The sequence below is a fragment of the Saccostrea echinata genome, unplaced genomic scaffold (assembly GCF_033153115.1).
Source record: "Saccostrea echinata isolate AGI-Se365-2 ecotype Australia unplaced genomic scaffold, CSIRO_AGI_Sech_v1 ptg000027l, whole genome shotgun sequence".
Lineage (NCBI taxonomy): Eukaryota > Metazoa > Mollusca > Bivalvia > Ostreida > Ostreidae > Saccostrea > Saccostrea echinata.
Window position 1 is genome coordinate 8,447,899 of NW_026889776.1, and position 20,626 is coordinate 8,468,524.

The following is a 20,626-nucleotide window of genomic DNA, read 5'->3' on the forward strand; positions in this document are numbered from 1 at the left end:
TATGACACACACAACGAATTTTTGCCTGATTTGAGTTAACGGTACCAAAGACTTTCATCATAGAGAGTTTGGAGAAATTCTGAGACTATGCCTACGCGACAAGTCTGTGTGATTTACACGCCAATAACTCACACAAAACTTAAAAAAACATTCCTTAAATGTATTTGTGTACTATTATACTAAATTCATCGTTGCATTGTATCGTACCTAGTTACTATTTAGTTGATATTGTTTATTTACGCATTGTTACCATACTTGAGCATCCAATAATTTATTAAAGTAATGTTAATTCAGCAATTCCAACTCGATGAATTATTTATTTAAAAAAAGGTGAGGAAGCGTAAAGCTGGTTAGGTGTTAGGAATTTGTAGTCTTGGTTGTAAAATGTTGTCGTGCATCTCTCTCTTAAACCATCGCCAAGCTGTCCATGGCTGTGCTGGCATTTCGCTGAATGAATTGAAAAGTTTCGTATAGTGATTTATAATTTGTTTTTAACGTGTAAGAGTTTAATTATAAAAGAAAAATATTATTTAAAAAGTACATAAAATGCAAAAAATAACGACTAACCGGTTATAAAAATTGTATTTCTGACCGATTAGTCGATTACCCAGCCGTTAACCGTTACCTAATTAACCACAGGCCTTTGGATCGCTTAAATCCCACTTTAAAAAATTGGGGTGTATAAAAAAAGATACTAGTATTTTTTTCAACACCTTATTTCTTTTTTATTAAAGTGAAAGTCATTTCAGCGATTCCAAGTGGATGAATTGTGTTGTCTTCGGCACACATAGATATTTTCAAAATTGTTTCTGTACGTTTCACTGCTTTATACAATTTTGTAATTGTGGATCACTGCTATAAGATCGTACAGGTGAAAGATTTAGAGCTCGTTTTGTCTTCAGCAGATCTTCCAACGACATCCTAAAATGATAAGGGATGGTCTTTTTCATTTGTTTTCAAATATTAACCCACGTATAAATCCGATGTAAATTATAGTATATTTTGCTTTCTAAAGAAACTCTAGATTCAATTTTTGCGATAAGTTGTAAAGTTCTTGGTACTTTTCTAAATTATGTTGTCAGATTATGATTTACACTAATTCAGCACAAATATATAGAATTGAAAAGTCAACCGACTACAAATATTAACGTATACAATTTTAAACTGAATAGGTATTGTACCTTCCCGAGATCAGGCTCCCAGATGCTACCCAGAAGACGGTGTTGTTTATGGAGAATTTCTTTAACCAGTAGCTCAAACACGGGGTCTATGTTCATGCCAGTCTTGGCACTGACCTCGCTGTAAAACGGAAGCAGGCCCTCCTGATGTACCTTCTGACAGAGAAAACAGTATGTACTACAGACAAAAATATATAGAAAATTCCGATTATCTTGTTCAAAAATTTTGATTTATATATTGGGAAAAAAATGGTCTCTCCATTTCATCATCTCAATCACTGCATCATGACCTTCACCTAAAAGATATTAAATCCAGTCAAACTGGCTAAACTAATCAGGTTACAGTGTTAAAGCTAGGCCAAATTTGTGACATAATTTCAGTTTCATAATATTGAAATAGGGGTATATATTTTTGAATGATGTGGAAGCACTTTCGTACGCCTAGCTACGCCCTTGAATTGATAAACTGCCAGACGATTGCTTTAACAGACTATTTGAGGAATTTAATGAGAAACCATCAGAGATGTATAATGACACTGCAGAGATGAACAATGATAAACTGTCGAAGGAATACAATGCCTGACCGGTCTGAGGAATGCAATGACAAATTATCAAAGGAATACAATGAAAACTGTCAGCGATGTGCGATGACAAACCGTCAGAGGTGTGTGATGGCAAACTGTCAGAGACATGCCATGGCAGTCATTCAGATCTACGCAATGTCCAAGAATTGCAATGACAAACAATTAGAGTAATGCAATGACAAACTGTCGGAGGAATGCTTTAACATACTGTAAGAGGAATTTGATGACAAACCACCAGAGGAGTGTAGTGACAAACTGTCAGAGGTTGGCAATGATAAAGTGTCAGAGGAAAATAATGACTGTCAGAGGAATGTTTTAAAGAATGTCAACGGAATTCAATGGCGTGAATTGACAAACCAAACTGTTAGAGGTGTGCAATGACAACTATCAACCAAATATGATGACAAAATATCAGAGAAATGCAATGCCAATCTGTCAATGGAATTCGATGACAAACTGTCAGACGTGTGCAATAACAAACTGTCTGAAGAATGTAATAACAAACTGTCCCAAAAATGCAATAATAGACTGTCCAGAGTGTGCAATGACAGAATTTAAGAGGAATGCAGTTGCAGGCTGTAAGTTATATTAAGAACAGGCAGAGATAAAAGTTTCCCTTGAATTTTAAATTGTGTTAACCTTCGTAAATTGGAGTATTGAAAACAGTATGTAATAAAAATGTACAAATTTACCTTTTCACATTGTTCATAGGAAACACGAGTTAGTCCTGTTGTGAGATTCGTGTTTTTTGTGGGTGGATCATCAGTTTTTCCCTGTGGGTCTAAGTCGTTTTTATTGCCAATTAGCATTATCACGGGGTCTCCAAGAGTTTTCTGTGGAAGAATTCATAAGTTTTCGACTAGGAATGATATTTATAATGTGTTGAATGACAGAACATGCAAAACATGAATACAGTCACTATTTTTTGGAATATTACCCGTCGTCAAGCAATGTTGACTGTTGCTACGCTGGAGGGCGTGGCTTCATCATTCAGCGGGTAATAGTGTTTTTAGCTCACCTGAGCCGAAGGCTCAAGTGAGCTTTTCTGATCAAATTTTGTCCGTTGTCTGTCGTCGTCGGCGGCGTTGTAGTCGTTGTCGTTGTAAATTTTTCACAATTTCATCTTCTTCTCCAGAACTACTGGGCCAATTTCAACCAAACTTGGCACAGAGTATCCTTGGGTGAAGGGGGTTCAAGTTTGTTCAAATGAAGGGCCACGCCTTCTTTCAAGGGGAGATAATCATGAATTCATGAAAAATTAATGGCATCATTTAAAAATCTTCTTCTCAAGAACCACTGTGCTTGAAAATATGAAACTTATATGGAAGCATCCTCAGGTAGTGTAGATTCAAGTTTGTTCAAATCATGACCCCCGGGGGTAGGGTGGGGCCACAATGGGCGATCAAAGTTTTACATAGGAATATATAGGAAAATTGTTTAAAAATCTTCTTCTCAAGAACAGCAAAGCCATGAATGGTCATATTTATATGGAAGCATCCTCAGGTAGTGTATATTCAAGTTTGTTCAAATCATGACCCCCGGGGGTAGGGTGGGGCCACAATGGGCATCAAAGCTTTACATAGGAATATATACATGTAGGAAAACTCTTTAAAAATCTTCTTCTCAAGAACAGCAAAGCCATGATTAGTCATATTTATATGGAAGCATCCTCAGATAGTGTAGATTCAAATTTGTTCAAGTCATGACCCCCGGGGGTAGGGTGGGGCCACAATGGGCGATCAAAGTTTTACATAGAAATATATAGGAAAACTCTTTAAAAATCTTCTTCTCAAGAACAGCAAAGCCATGAATGGTCATATTTATATGGAAGCATCCTCAAGTAGTGTAGATTCAAGTTTGTTCAAATCATGACCCCCGGGGGTAGGGTGGGGCCACAATGGGCGATCAAAGTTTTACATATGAATATATAGGAAAACTCTTTAAAAATCTTCTTCTCAGGAACAGCAAAGCCATGATGAGTCATATTTATATGGAAACATCCTCAGGTAGTGTAAATTCAAGTTTGTTCAAATCATGACTCCCGGGGTTAGGGTGGGGCCAAAATAGGCGATCAAAGCTTAACATAGTATTACATATGAAAAATCTTTTAAAGTCTTCTTCTCAAGAACAGCAAAGCCATGATTGGTCATATTTATGTGGAAGCATCCTCAGGTAGTGTAGATTCAAGTTTGTTCAAATCATGACCCCCGGGGGTAGGGTGGGGCCACAATGGGCGATCAAAGTTTTACATAGGAATATATAGGAAAATTGTTTAAAAATCTTCTTCTCAAGAACAGCAAAGCCATGAATGGTCATATTTATATGGAAGCATCCTCAGGTAGTGTAGATTCAAGTTTGTTCCAATCATGACCCCCGGGGGTAGGGTGGAGCCACAATGGGCGATCCAAATTTTAGATAAGAATACATAGGAAAAATCTGTAAAAATCTTTTTCACAAGAACAGCAAAGCCATGATTGGTCATATTTACATGGAAGCATCCTCAAGTAGTGCAGGTTCAAGTTTGTTCAAATCATGACCCCCGGGGGGAAGGGTGGGGCCACAATGGGCGATCAAAGTTTTACATAGGAATATATAGGAAAAATTTGTAAATATCTTTTCTCAAGAACAGCAAAGCCATGATTGTTTTTTTTTTAATGGGTGCATCCTCAGGAAGTGTAGATTCAAGTTTGTTTAAATCATGACCCCCCAGGGGTAGGGTGGGGCCACAATGGGCGATCAAAGTTTTACATAGGAATACATAGGAAAAAGCAAGCCTTTTAAAATCTTCCTCTGAAGAACAGCAAAGCAATAATTAGTCATATTTAAATGCAAGCATCCTCAGGTAATGTAGATTCAAATTTTGTTCAAATCATGACCCCCCCCCCCCCAGGAGAATAGAGGGGCCATAACAGGGGATCATAGTTATACAAAGGAATACAAATGATATATCAATAAAAATTGTCTTCCTAAGAACAGCATAGCCATGATTTGTCATATTAATTCAAAAGCATCCCTTTGAAGTATAGATTCAAGTTCAAATTAAACCCTCCCCCCTTCGAACCACTTTTATATCAAAACTTTTCAAGACTCAACTGATTTCTGCTTTTTCCTAGCCAGAGTGCTCAGGTGAGCGATGTGGCCCCTGGGCCTCTTGTTTAACAAATGTTTCTCGACGAATCAGATTCAACTAATTTACATGAAAGTATAATATTGAAACATAAGTTTCCAACCACATGAAAGCTCAGAATATTCAAAACAACTTTAAGAAAATAATACTATATTTAATTAAATATGCTAAGTATAGCTTACTAATAAAAATGACCCATAAGTTTGCCATAGTAAATCAAAGATTAAGTTTCTAAACTTTGCAAAATGTTTAAGTCATATAGATAAAATTCTCAATTTTTGTAATTTCCTTACAGTAACTAATATATTCATTGACAGTTGTCAGTTCTGTCATGGATTTAACTTGACTTCTGTCTCCAGATGAACAAAGCTATCCCAACAGTAGTAATATTGTAGATATTCTAATATTTTAAGGTCTGCAGACATTACATAAACAACATCATGTTATTTTTAGGTCATCTTGAATCACCCAGATCTACTCCGTCGTGTGTAATACGCAGTACATTGTACATACACAATCTATTTAGTATTCTTCTGAGCAAATTTTAACCAATTTGTTATGTAACAATCATGAACGAAGAGAGACAGAATAATGAATTTCATGTCTCAGTCCCCAGCGCCTGAAGGATAGACCTAAAACTTCAAAAAATTGTGCAATCCTTAAATGTGTTTGTATATCCTAGACATTTAGCAGGCGAGCTTGACTAAAGCAAGCAGTTAATTTTTACCAATCTTTCAAAATTCATGATTCATTGGTTGAAACCCTAGGTTGTGACTATGATGGTCATATATTGAAAATACAGAATAATTTTGATAATATCTTCTTTAGTCATAGACACCTAGAGGCAAACTTGTAGTCAACAGCTATAGCCATCTACTATATCTTAATATTCATGTCCTGTATGTTCAGTGTTCTAGACTCATAGGGGGCTAAGTTGGTCAGGTATTGAAAAGCAATAAATGTTTTTAATGTTTCTTCTTTATCCATGGACATTGAACAGTCAAATTGTTTGCATAATTATAATCACTAATCAATGTGTTTCCTGATTCTATGATTCAGAGCAGAGAGTGGGGATAAGTTTGAAAATCTTATTTATTCTGGGATGTTTAGCAAGCAAATTGTACGCATGATGTCAGATAGGTTACATTGTCAACTTACAATAAGCAGATAAACATGAACTCTCAGTTTTCATTAAAGTAGAATATATCACGTAAATCCAGAATACCAGTAACAGGTCGGACTGATTTGGTCACGACACTCGGGTGATTATCAGGGCCCATGTTCCCCTTGCTTATAATACCCAAAGTGCAAAATGATGATATATATAATCTATAGATTGAGACAATGGATTTTATTTTTTAATGATTACTGATAATTTTTACCTGACGGATACCTGTTAACCATTCCTCAACATCTTCAAAACTGCTAGGCTTCGATATGTCATGTACAATTAAGATTCCCTGTTGAATTTATATATAAAATACATGTTCAATACACAAGTTAACAATGTAGCCTTTTGTTGGATATTAGATGCAGATGGCAAAAGTGGGAAAATGTAAATAAAATGGCTCAGATATCATTTAATAATAGACATACCTGTGCTACTTTATACAAAGTAGGGGCTATTTCTTTTTGATAATCCTGTCCACCAGTATCTCTATATAAATAAAAAAAGAAACAGGAAGAAGTTGCGATATGGTTTACTGCTTAGGCTATAAAAATGTTGATGATGAATTACAAAGATCTTACATAAGCTCTATCTGGAGCTTCTGTCCATAAACTGTTATGAATTTCTTGTTTATATTTCCCCCTGAAATGCAGAAAGTAGAATTTATTTTTATAATCAATTTCAGAAATGTAAGTGAAGGACTGCAGCAAGGTTTACCACTTTTCCTTTTATCATCTGCGTTATCTTACCTCTCGTATATATGTACTCAGAAGAGAACGTTTCCCGGATGTATCTCGTTATTATGGATGTTTTTCCAACAGCATAAGTACCTACTAGAGCAATTCTGACTTTTCGTATCAATTGTTTATCGCGATCTCCAGAGTTTGACACCGAGGCACCCATATACACACAACCAGCCGCCGTTTCCAACATTTAAATAATCAGATTACGTGTCCATCAATTACATTATAAGTAACTTTGATTATCGTTACCGATAACTAAATCATCTGTTTTCAATGGTTTTTAAATCCATTTGAATCATTTTCTGTTTTAGTAACACGGAAGCTCTTATTGACTGTCCACATAATAACGCAGTATTAATCACGCGGACCTCGGTATGCACAGGACGTTCCTGATAACACCAATAGTGATGTCGGCGTATGATAAATTTTCCAGTGTTATACTAAAAGGATCTGATAAAGGGTTACGTATATTCAATAAATTCAATAATTCTATAAATTGTATTTTCAAGAAAATGTTACTACCTGTACATTTTATTGTTGTATTCTTATTTAGACTACATTGAAGACTTACTTTCTTTTCTTTTAATTTTCTCGAAATAAAAACACAGTCCGAAATAATCACGTATAATTTAACTGTAAACAGAACATATGAACTTTACCATAACCCCCACCCCCCACCCACCCACACACACACTACACGTACCAATAGCAAATTAAAGCAGAGTTTCTCGTCTTTCCTTTTATTACCACGGTACATTGCTATTGGAACGTCCAAGGGACTCTGATTATATCCATTTCTAAAATTATTTTTCTTTATCTTCGTAAATTTGACATTTGATATTTTCTACTGTTTATTAAAAATTAATGAAAGTATTTTTGCTAAGAAATATGCTACAAAATTAAGTTAAATTACTAGAATTTAAATTCAACCTAATCATACAACGAATGATAAGAATAAGAACGGGTTAACTTGATTTTTAGATCACCTAAGTCTCTCAGGTGACCTATTGCTTTCTGTTTTCGTCCGTCGTCGTGCACCGTGCAATGTAAACATTTGAACATTTTCAGCTTCTTCTCTGAAACCGCTGAACTACTAGTAATTTCAACCAATTTTGGAATATAGCACCTATGGGTGAAAGAAAACGAAAAATTGTGAATTTCATGGTCCCTGTCTTCCTGGGGTCTGAGGAATGGGGCTAAAATTACCAAAATAATTGCAATCTACAAAAATCTTAATCTTTACTCCTGGACATCAAGCAGTCAAACTGTTGTCATGATTGTAATAAGCATTGAGTCCTCTACCATAATTGAGAATTCAATTCATAGCCTCAGGGTCAGGGGTTCTGGTGCTAGGACGGGGCTTTATAGATTATATAGTGAAAGTGCATCATTTCTTTGAAAATCTTCTCTGCTCCTGGGTATGAAACAAACAAAGTTCATAGTTATGATGAGCAAGGGTGCCTCTTCCAAAATTGTGAAATTCATGACCCCTGGGTCAGGGGCTCTGCTGTTAGAGCGGGGCTCTATTGATTATATAGTGAAATGCATTAATTCTTTGAAAATCTTCTTTCTACTCCTGGATATTAAACATTTTACTTGGTACATAGTTATGATGAACAAAGGTGCCTCTTTCAAAATTGTGAATTTCTTGACCCCTGTGTTAGGGGTTCTGCTGTTAGAGCGGGGCTCTATTGATTATATAGTGAAAATGCATTAATTTGAAAATCTTCTTCTCTGTCTCTGGGTATTATTTAAACAAACCAAGTGCACGGTTATGATAAGCAAGGATGCTTCTTCCAAAAGTTTGAAATTCATGGCCCCAAGGTTGGGAGGTTCAGGTGAAAGGGGGTAGGGCTCTATTGATTATGTAGTGAAAATGCATTAATTCTTTGAAAATCTTCTCCTGGGTATTAAACAAACTAACTAGATACATAGTTATGATGAACAAGGGTGCCTCTTTCAAAATTATGAATTTCTTGACTCCTGGGTAAGGGGTTCTGGTGTTAGGTTGGGCTCTATTGATTATATTCTAAACATCACACATTCAGACTGTTGTCATGATTGTAATAAGCATTGAGTCCTCTACCAAAATTCTGAAATTCATGACCCCTGGGTAAGGGATAATGGTGTTAGGGTGAGGCTCTATTGATTATATAGTGAAAATGCATTAATTGTTTGAAAATCTTTTCCTCTGCTTCTTGGTATTAGGCAAACAAACTAAATGCGTAGTTATGATGAGCAAGAGTGCCTCTTCCGAAATTGTTAATTTCATCGCCCCTGGGTCAGGGGTTCTGGTGTCAGGGCGGGGCTCTGTTGATTAAACATTGATGTTGCATTAATTCTTTAAACATCTTCTCCTCTACTCATGGGTATTAATCAAACAAATAAATTAAATGCATAATTATGATGAGCAAGGGTGCCTCTTCCAAAATTTTGAATTTCATGACCCCTGGGTCAGGGGTTCTGGTGTTTGGGTGGGGTTCTGTTGATTATATAAAGAAAATGCATTAATGCTTTGAAAATCTTCTCCTCTGTCCCTGAGTATTAAGCAAACAAACTAAATGCAATAATATAAATGTAAATTTATAAATAAATGTGCCTCTTCTCTGCTAGGAGTCAAACAGAATTCAAAATTGTAATAAGTGAAGCAAATGAGAGTTATTACCCTATGCTAAATTGTATTAATCAAGAAATCCTTGTGTATAATTTAATTAACAGGTTACTTAATTGAATGAGAATACAAGAAAGAATGTTATATATATATATATATATATATATATATATATATATATATATATATATATATATATATATATATATATATATATATATATATATATATATATATATATTAACTGCAATAATGTAGCCCTCTCCGATTTTTTTTTTTTGGGGGGGGGGGGGGAGGAGAGGGCTACAACTCCTTAGGATCTCCGTAATGGTGCAAGTGCGGGAGTGATTCACTACCGCACAGATTTCGGCTCAAATTATCAGTAAGTGTGTATTTTATTAACATATCTTACCTGAACTCATAAAATGTAGTTATGCAAGACATGAATTGATCCAAAAATATACAGAACAATCCGTATATCGGTTATTTTTCGTGTATGTCAACATCACAACTTGAATTTATCCGCCATGTTTACTGACCTTTTATTTTGGACAACCAATGAGAAATTGGGGTCTAGGGGAGCGGATCGTTTAGGATTTCCCTTATTTTAAGCATAAATATCACTGTTTATGAAAAAATTATCACATGGGATGCTTTTATTTATCGATGTTTAGTGATATGATACAACACAAACATTTATCAACGCCGACATTTACTCTATCAAGTGCTTCTAAAATTCAAGCGCAAGTCTCTGTACATCACGCGAGAACTGTCGTGGCTGCTGAAGAGAACGACTGGTAAACACGCAGATTTATTTTACTTTGTTTTCGCTTATAAAGGGCTATGATGTTGATAGTAAATAAAAAATTCCGTCTTTTTGGAAGTAAGTTGAATGCAAAAACAATTTATTTTGCCTGCAGTCGCCAGTATCTAAAAAAATATATTTGCACCATTACGGAGATGCAGTGGAATTGTAGCCCTCTCCTGAAAATATCAGATTAAAAAAATCGGAGAGGGCTACATTATTGCAGCTAATATATATATATATATATATATATATATATATATATATATATTTAAACAAAATAAAAATGAATGGTTTAATTGAGCAAAGTATGCTCAAAGTCAGATTCTTGTCTGTAAAGCATTATTATACAGTTAAAGTATATCATTGAGGGAGTTAGCAAGATTCCAGTTCCCCAAGGCCAGGACTATTTCCCGAGGCGAAGCCGAGAGAAACAGTCCTGATCGAGGGGAAGTGGAATTTCAAAGCAGGGATTAGCTCAATGAACTAACACACGGGGATTGGTCCATTCACATATCATACCAATGTAAAAGTAAAATATAGAGGAGTACGGATAAGCGGGAATTAGCTTTCGAAGCAGGGATTAGCTCACTTGACTAACGCACGGGAATCAGTCCATTCATGACAATTTCTAGAGAATTAGTCACATCTAACGATCTTGTGTTATATAGGGAAAAAATCAGAAGTATAATAAAAAAAAGATTGACATCAAGAATATTTATGTAGCAAAATAGCCAATAGTACATAGTGTGTGTATACCGTGGTGTCCTTATTTGTCAGTAGACAACTTAATGTCAGGTAAAGTCATGGAGACAATAGATTAGTTGGTAAAAGCCTGTATAAAGTTCTTTTATACTTTATCAAAGTGACCAAGTGATCACAGAGAGCCAGGTGAATAGGGGATGTGTTGTAGTTTGTGACAAGTGGCAAACAGCCATGTTGTATAGCCAAGTGGTGATTGCTGGTACCAAATATTACCAATTTGTTTGTATACCCAAGAGGCAAGTGTTGGTACCAAGTGGCAAGCAGCTAAGTTGTTTGTGTAGCCAAGAGGCATCACTTCGAATAAATATACAGGCATTAGATACTTAATTGTAGCACTAGGCAAGTGACAAAAACATATCTGTATATATCAAATACCTTACACACTAGGCAAGTGTCCATTGTATTTGTATATTTTGCATTCATTATCATCCCTGTAAGACTTAGGCAAACCAAGTAAGATCCCAAGGAGATCGCTTGGGTCTCGCATGTTACAATAAGCAAGGGTATTTTTATCAGAATTTTGAAATTCTTGGGCAAGATAGCTTCATCTAATTTTGCTTTATACTTCTATGGATCCTTTACAGTGTTGTAATGTACTCAGGTGATCATTAAAGCCCTTGGGCCTCTTGTGCTGTTGTGTGGGCATGAGGACAACATCAGGTCTTGTTCAGAAATACATTCAGGTATGAATAGGATTAAATCATGTGACATAAACTCAAAACGGTGTTAAGTGTTGTCCAATGTGGATAAGAAAATCTTTGTTAACTTACAAGTTCGTGTAATAGTGTAATACATGTATAACGACAAAGGACACATGTAGGAATTTATAAACAAACATATAGCAAATGTTCATAAATTCATCTCATTTACAATTATTGAGGGCTAGGGTGGAGAGATAGTCCGGTAATATCGTGAACAAGACGTTTTTATTGAAAAAAATAAATAATGCGCGCACTAAGCTGAAAATTTCAGCACGTTTATCTGTAATATTTGAGTACATGTACATCTTAATTCTTTTTATAAAATATAAACAACAATAAGGAATTTATTATATTTGAATGTGCACAGGGCACGACCAAAAAAGAGAAAAGCGAGTGTTATTTCTTTATGAAAGTATTAAATAGAAAAAGTTCGGGTAAATTTTATCATATTTTTAAGTCAATGTCTATTCTGTCATTTTGAGGGAAAAAAAAACAAAACATTTCGGACGAACAGCTACTGGCAATAGCGAAAGACGCTTTCACTGCTGACCGTCCAAAAAGATTGTCTTATTTAGTTGAATGTAGTGAGAGTACTGTCCATAAACTCATACAAATCATCAGAAGGTCCCATGATGTGTGCGCGACATTGGCCCCTCGCCTGTTTATGTAGTTCGAGTGTGTGTGAAGTTGGGTTTATCCATCTTCTTTTTAGAAAAGATGAAACATGACGTTGGTTAAGACACTTTCACCTTATCATTCATGCGCCGTAAGGCGATACCACACAGAACATAAAATCCCATATTTTGTTTATTCGAGCATATAATTATCTATCTGAAATTTCCAACGTATATTGATGAAAAATGTACTAAAGAGTAGTGAAAATTTTAGAACACTTTTTTTTTAATGATTTTTCACTGTAGTTAATTTGTCAACGATTTACTGGACAACCTTTGTATTTACCTATGAAAGAAAAAATACAGATTTTTTCCCCATGATGAAGAATAAAAAATAAGAAAATCTTCCCTCGGAACAAACTGAGTGTCATAGCCTTTAAAAATACTACAAATGTATTTCGACAGTCCAGTTACAGTTGTGTCGTTTAATATTCTAATTACTAGATGAAATCCCGAGCAAGCGCTGAGAATTGAATTTATACCATTACCGACAGAAAATATATTGTAGTTTCTACTGACAGCCTATAGGCTTATAGCAGGAAGAAATACTTTGTTCAAAATCCCGCATGAAGTAGATGTACATTTACGTCTCCACCCCCCCCCTTTTTTGTAAAAAATTGAAAAATAACAATTTTATTAATTGAGGTTTATTATGAAACCTGCTGTACTATGTTATGGATATTGTACTTCAGATGCTCTTATTTCATTTCCGCCAAGGATAAAATCAGCGAATATACACATTTTACTGATAAATTAATTAATTAATTTTTTTTTTTGGGGGGGGGGTTAAAAATTCACAGGTACTTGAGTCTTGGTTCATAAATATGTTCGTAATTATTGATATGTAAAAGATATACTTTTATTTACTTTTTTTTTTACATATCAATAAAGTACATACATATTTATAAACCAAGACCCAAGTACAGTCTGTGTAAAAATTAGCTTATAACGCCCTATGAATAGGCCGAGTATTTGATACAAAGACTGTATTCAGAAAAAAAAATAACTGAAATGTATTGATTAAAACAAAATTTTACAGTTTTAATTGTATTTGAACAATACCTTATTCATTAATTTTCTCTTTTCATGTAAGCAAGTTTATTACGAAGTAAAAATTGTACTTCGAGTTCGTTGCCACGATGCTTTTAGTAAGGAATATAGGAATATACGAGGGTTGTTCGGAAAGTTCGTGGACTGATGCAATAAAATTAATACTATGTAGTTTATGCTTAAAACTTTTTTAAGGAACATAAAACAACAAAAGATAAAGAAAGGTTGAAAATTTTAGCTTGATACCTTGAATATTTACCAAATTATCATAAAATAAAATGATATGATCAACCGGCGCTGTCGCCATTTAGTTCATGACGTCATTGTTTCTCAATGTCAGCATTCTCTACCTCAAACACTTATCTTGATAAGATTCCTTGGATTTAAACCCGTCTTGTTCATGTGATTTTACAATGTCATGAACAGTTGATTTCAATGCATATAATATTGTAAATAGATCTATACATAGTGAAAGATCCTAACAAGATTATAACAGCATATTTGCTTGTCGGAGTTCAACATCTATCACACATGATCAACGTCACTTTTCGACGTGACAAACTTTGAACACCCTTACTACAAATCGACATTAACTTTTACATCTCTCGTCTCTCTAATCTTTTTTTGGCATTTAAAAACAAGTATTCTGAATGTATTTTATTTTTCAGTATAACATTTAAATAGTGCCTAGGTCTATGCCAGTTTCTCCGGGGGTGAAACTATATTAGAATGTTGGAAAAAGATCCCACCCCCGTTCTGACGTCATTACATCCCCTTAGTTCTTTGGACATTTCATTTAAAATTTACGATAAATTTTCATAGAACTTACAGAATGGGGTAAAAATTGCAAATTTTACGGTACAATTATGTCATACAACAGGTGTGAATTAACAGCATTTTTGTATGACAAATTCTCGTATCAAAAAAAAAGAGTTTTTCTAAGTTACACTTAGGTAGAAATTAACGTGATCTTCGAGGTTGCGCCGCCTGGACATACCATTGCTTTCAAAAATATCAACAATTTATTTAGAAATATAAGTAACGATGTATAGTTTATTATATAAATAAAAAAGATGATGCTACTTAAACGATAAAAAATTCATTCATGTATCTTAAGCGGTTTTAATTTTATGGCGTTAGTCTACGAACTTTCCGAACAACCCTCGTAAATTATTTATACAAATTTTACCGATAAATTTATTAGAAAACCTACTACATATATGTAATAGTCTTTCGATATATAAATATATTCACAACTTTTAGTGTTATCAATGATTTGCCATTTTTTCAATGACCATTCACACAAAAGGTTTTTTTTTTATGTTCTTGCAGCTATAATGGCCTGGGTTTTTTTTTTCTTTTTAACATCGGGCTCGATGCTATATGATGTTCTAGAAGCTTCCTTCAATATTAAGATCGGTGAATGACAAAAATAATTTGGACATTTCCCTTTTTAGTTGGTTATCACAATCTTTTTCTTTTATATCATTTAAATCAAGCTCTGATTGAATAATTCAGTGTTGACGTTTTATGAAATAAATAAACAATTGCTTGTTGTCAGTTTCATAAAAAATTTCCAGTAACCTAGATCCGCCAACCGGAAACGCTACCGTACTCACGTTTTTGCTATTTCATGGCTGGTTATAGAAAATAAAAGTAGACTTTTAATTTAATGTCCGATACATACTATGCGAGTGAAATCTAAATATAGTTTACGGACATCATCTTGTATATAGTGTATTGTTAGAGGAGTAAGTAAGAACTCTGGTGCACCCGTTTCGGAGTTTATTTGCAAAATTTATTAATTTATAAGTATATTTTCGCAAACTCATTATATGAATTCCTAAAAATTCAATAATTAGTAAACGACAGTAGCATTAGTACAGAATAAACGACAAAACACAATTTATAAATACAATTTAAGCTTTATTAGAGGAATAATAATTTACACGATAAAAATTATTTTCGCACACTAAAATTTTATAATGTTTGCATTCCTTCCAACGAAACACAAGAGTTGTCAATACACAGTGCTTTGTGTTTTACCATAAATTATACTATATGCTAAAAATTAACGAAGACAAAAAGTTTATTTCCATTTGTACAGCCGAACAGCACACTCAAGTTTCTTATAACCAAATAAAATAAAAATGAAAAATGCTTGTCAAAACAAGATAAGATCCTACCAAGATTACAAGCATCTGTCCGTGTAGAGTGTTTGTGGAAACTCACATGTAAGCAGGTTGATTTGAGGTATCGTACCCCATCGTCTCCGCTGCCTGTTCTGCCACTCGCCTCAGCTGAGCGAATGTTGAGGGTGTTAGCTTCAGTCCAAACTTTTCGGCTTGCACTTTCATTCTATGGAACTCTGTATAAAAGATATACATAAAACAACCATCAGAATATCTCATACAGTATAAAAATGGAAAGGAAACAGCACAACGCTTGATTGAGGGTTTGTGGTATATACATTATTCCTTTAATTGTTCTCTGGTACAGATATAAGAATATCTTACGTTTGTCCTTCACGCAGCAAGGACAAAATCTTGTCCAATAGTCGATAAAGGCCTCCTTCAAAGGGCCCCAGATGAGATATTTACAGCAGTTCTTACAACAGATGAACCACACCATGAAGATCAAAGAGATGAAGGACAAACCAAAGATGCCTTTGAGTGCGAGTTTTTCCCAGTTTAATAATAATTTCTTAATTCTTGCCTCCTCCTCAGTCTGTCACATAAAATGAAATATAAAACCAGAAGTCTCTGACGAGACTGTAGCTCTACTGGTTGTTCTTATAAAAGGAGGATAAAAGTAGCACTTGGACTTGAAACTTTGCAACAGCAATAAATAGAATAATGGTTCTTGGTTTAGTCTCTTTTTGTGACAAAATTTATTGCAATCAGACTAAAACTGTAGGAGGAGAAGCCTTTTAAAACAATTTTAAAGAAATTTTGATTTAAGTAACCATGGCAACATCATTCAACAAAATAAAAAAAACAATAACGTCAACTATGTAGCCTATCACAGTCTAGTCTACTTTATGCCAAGTTATACTGAAATCAGACAAAAAGTGTAGGAGGAGTAGAGTTTTTAAAGTATTTCAAGAAAATTTCTATTTTTTGTAACCATGGCAACACTGTTCATCGAAATCCAATACTGGTACAGAGAATTATGTATCTTAGTGTAGTCTACTTGTGTGCTAAGTTATACTAAAATTAGACCAAAACTGTAGGAGGAATAGCATTTTGAAGGTATTTCAAGGAATTTTCTATTACTATGACTATTACTATTTTTAGTACCATGGCAACACTGATCATCGAAATCAAAAATCGGTTTATAGAATTATGTATCTTAGTGTAGTCTACTTGTTTGCCAAGTTATACTGAAATCAGACCAAATCTGTAGGAGGAGTAGCTTTTGAAAGTATTTCACAGAAATTTCGATTTTAAGTAACCATGGCAACACCGTTCACATAAATCAAAAACCGATAAACAGAATTATGTATCGTAGTATAGTCTACTTGTGTGCTAAGTTGTATTCAAATGAGATCAAAACTGTAGGAGGAGTAGCGTTTTGAAAGTTTTTCACAGAAATTTCTATTTTTAGTAACCATGGCAACACTGTTTAATAAAATCAAAAACCGATAAACAGAAATATGTATCTTAGTGCTGTCTACTTGTGTGCCAAAAAATATTGAAATCAGATCAAAACTATAGGAAGAGTAGCGTTTTGAAAGTATTTCATAGAAATTTCTATTTTTAGTAACCATGGCAACACCGTTCACCGAAATCAAAAACCAATAAACAGAATTATGTGTCTTAGTTTAGTGTACATGTGTGACAAGTTATACTGAAATCAGACCAAAACTGTAGGAGAAGTAGCATTTTGAAAAATTGTTTACAGACAGACAGACAGACGGATGGACGACGGACAACTTACTATCGCATAAGCTCTTCTGGTCTTTCACCAGTAGAGCTAATGATGCTAAGCAGCTGAAGAAATTCGAAATTATATTACACAGTGTGCGTGGTGTCTGCATAATTATAACCAGAAGTGTCTGATTATTATTGTAACTCTACTTGTTTGAACTTCTTCTGAAAATGTCTGACTGAAAACTTAGCCATATATATCTGTAATAATAGATTACATAGTGATACGAAAAGTGAAAATGAACAGTGATCAATCAAGCTCAAAAGTCCATTTCAACAGTACAAATTGTGAGCAGAACCAACACGGATCTTTAAGAAAAAGGATGAGATCAGGTGTCATGGAAAATAAGCATCCCCTGTCGACCGATAATACTCGCCGTTTGACTCGTCATGATTGGGTAAACGGAAAAAATCCGTAAACAATTCAGTGTGAATATAATGACCTATTAATTTGTATGAAAGATGCTGCCTAAAATGTATCGACAGATTGTATCTGCAACAGGGTCGTTGTATTTACAATATAATTTGCAAAAAATTGACTTTAAACGAGATTGTTGATATCCTTGTATCATCAACTTATTTGCCAATAGCCTGTCTCGATTTAGATTGCTTGTACGTAGAATACTAGTATGCTCTTGCGCATCCAATCAAGAGTGAGACATAAACACCATATAGAGGTGATAATGGTATATTATTGTTTCATAAATAAGGGAAGTTGACGATTGAAAAGTTGAAGTCATCATGTTTTTCATAAAGTTAAGTTGTTAGGTCCCCATCAATGTTTTTCTCAAGTAAAATATCCATTGAAATATGAAGCATATGTGTCAGACTCTGTGTTGTCTAAAATAAATGTGATTCATTTCCAGACAAAGTAGGAATTAGAATGAATGTTATTAACTGATAAAACGTCGTCGATATATCTAAATGTGGAATTGAAGGCCACAACAGAAGAATTTCACAGAAATTCTTATTTTTAGTAACCATGGCAAAACCGTTCGTCAAAGTTAACAGAATTATGCATCTTGACTTAGTTGTAGTCAACTTGTGAACCAAGATATATATATAATACACGGAAATCGGACTAAAACTGTGTGGAAAATGGCGTTTTATTTTTGCAGGTCTATATAATTTCGTTCTTTTCGTGGAATGAAAAGACCCATGAATTCATGTCTTCCAAGAAATCCTACAAGTGCAGTACACTTCGTCTTCAAACATGACAAAATCAAATCCACACGAACCAACTTAATTGTCCTCTCAGTATTACGAATTTCATGTGTACGTACATTGTAGCGAGATTTAGCCATTTCTGGAGGTCCCTTTGTTTCTTCAAATAGATTGTATTTTTTAACCCACATTTTACAGTATCCTTTACTTAGTGAAGTGCAGTATATAGCTATAATCAATATTAAGGCAGCATTTTGAAGTACCTCCTCGGTATAATCAATTTCCCCTCCGCTGTAGTCGTCGTATGCTTCATCTTCCCAGCGTTTGTGACGACCCGCTCGGCTTACGGTAGAGTTCAATATGGGCGCCGCCACACATCCCTCTATTTCCAAAAATGTATTATTACAGATATATATGTCAACACTTTTTTTCATAACAAATAATACACTTTCCTAAATATTAAAGAGAGCTTTTGCGAGTACATAAGTTTACCAACCCAATTATCAGTATCTGTTCGATGGCCCTTATTTCTTTCCCTATATATGCTGGCGGTCAGACAGGTTCGATCACCGGTGACCAGATAGCTCAGTTGGTAGGAGCACCTGACCGGAGATTCGGGGGGGGGGGGGGGGTCGAATCCTGTTCTAGTCCGTCGTATTTTCCCGTTACATTTGGTGCCGTACCATGCCCTGGGACAGGAAGTGACAGGTGAAAGACCTGCCAGGGAAGAGCCTGAGTTGGTGTCTTCGGATGGCAGAAGACATTTAAGAAGGGAGGAATGTGGCGGTCAGACGGGATCGATTGGCGGTGGCCAGATAGCTCAGTTGGTAGGAGCACCTGACTGGAGATTCAAGGGGGGGGGGCGAGTTCAAATCCCGGTCTGGTCCCTCGCATTTTTCTCTTCTTCCGTTACGAGGTTATTGGTGCATGGTGCACCGTCACCAGGTTCCTACAGGTTATATTAACATGCAAGATAATCAAAATAATTTTAGCTTGCAACTAGATCAATTTATTTACTTAAAAAAAATCACCAAGTTGAACAATATGCTAAGATATTGGCCTATCACAATCATATATATGATTTTGGACTTATATAATACATGCATTGAAATCCCTCATGTGTACGTCAGTCAATCTCCGATCATTCACTGACCCGGATTTTGCATTTGTTTCAAAGAATGATTCAAACTTACCTTTTATAAGAAAACACAACAAAATAAAAAAATTGATCTTGCAAGATGAATACGTCATATCATGTGCGTTGACGCATGCGTTTATTATGACGTCATGTTTGAGCACTACCTTGGCTAATCTATAATATATTATAAGCTATTTTCAAACAAATCCTTGATTACCTTACAAGAAAATATCAAATATTCACAACATTGGATGTGGAGCCTATTCATATATAACCTGATTTTCTGGGGGGGGGGGGGGGAGGGTTCGTCTGCATCTTTGGCTTCATTCATTGATTGCCCCAAGCCTGTAGGTAAAACAAACTTAGTGTAAAACAATAGCGAAGTACATGCTTATAATTATATTTTTTTTAACCTCCAATATTGAAGAAAATATTGAGTCGAAACAGGTCCGTAGTAAAGGTTTCAAAAGGGGGGACTCCCAAAAATTCTTATTAAAAAAAATTGTCCAAAATATGAAGAGGCCAATTTTCCAAAATAATCTGACAAGCAGAAAAAAAATCATGTCCAAATCCTGGAATGTGCCAGTGCTCGACCTTACAGCAACAAAAAGTGCGGGGTAGGGTTGGGTGGCAACCAGCATCTAAATGAAAATCTACTATAGCAAAATACTATACTCAGAAAAAAAGGGGCGCCCCCGGGGGGAGGGGGCAGGGGGGTCTATGGGCCTGTACCAAGTCTACTTGCATTAGTAGATATTTTTCAGTCTTGCAAATGATTAATCAAATGAATTTGAATTATCATTAAATATGTCATAACTTTTTCAATAATTTCTTAAATTCTCCTTTATTTTTCTTTAATCTAATAACTTTTAATAAATTTTAACTTAATAATTTCTTTAATTCTTAAAAAAAAAAAAAAAAAAAAAAATAAGCACGGTATTGAAACAAAAAAAAAATGTATTCATTATTTCTTTCCTATCAATTCAACA

General features: G+C 34.7%; 2 protein-coding genes across 2 annotated transcripts; both read right to left on the reverse strand.

Moving 5' to 3' along the window:
- Positions 1–848: 848 nt before the first annotated feature.
- On the reverse strand, positions 849–6,982 carry LOC133193489 (ras-related protein Rab-13-like). The gene is made up of 7 exons (XM_061329460.1): positions 6,807–6,982; positions 6,639–6,699; positions 6,486–6,546; positions 6,272–6,349; positions 2,455–2,595; positions 1,182–1,334; positions 849–921 (listed from the first exon to the last, which is right to left on the reverse strand). The coding sequence occupies exons 1-7, from the start codon at positions 6,958–6,960 to the stop codon at positions 856–858; spliced, it is 714 nt and encodes a 237-aa protein (XP_061185444.1). The 5' UTR covers positions 6,961–6,982; the 3' UTR covers positions 849–855.
- Positions 6,983–15,311: 8,329 nt separating this feature from the next.
- Positions 15,312–19,750, reverse strand: LOC133193158 (uncharacterized). The gene is made up of 4 exons (XM_061329128.1): positions 19,693–19,750; positions 18,763–18,881; positions 15,923–16,133; positions 15,312–15,774 (listed from the first exon to the last, which is right to left on the reverse strand). Exons 1-4 carry the CDS (start codon positions 19,748–19,750, stop codon positions 15,635–15,637), a joined length of 528 nt encoding a protein of 175 aa, XP_061185112.1. The 3' UTR covers positions 15,312–15,634.
- Between the last annotated feature and the right edge of the window lie 876 nt (positions 19,751–20,626).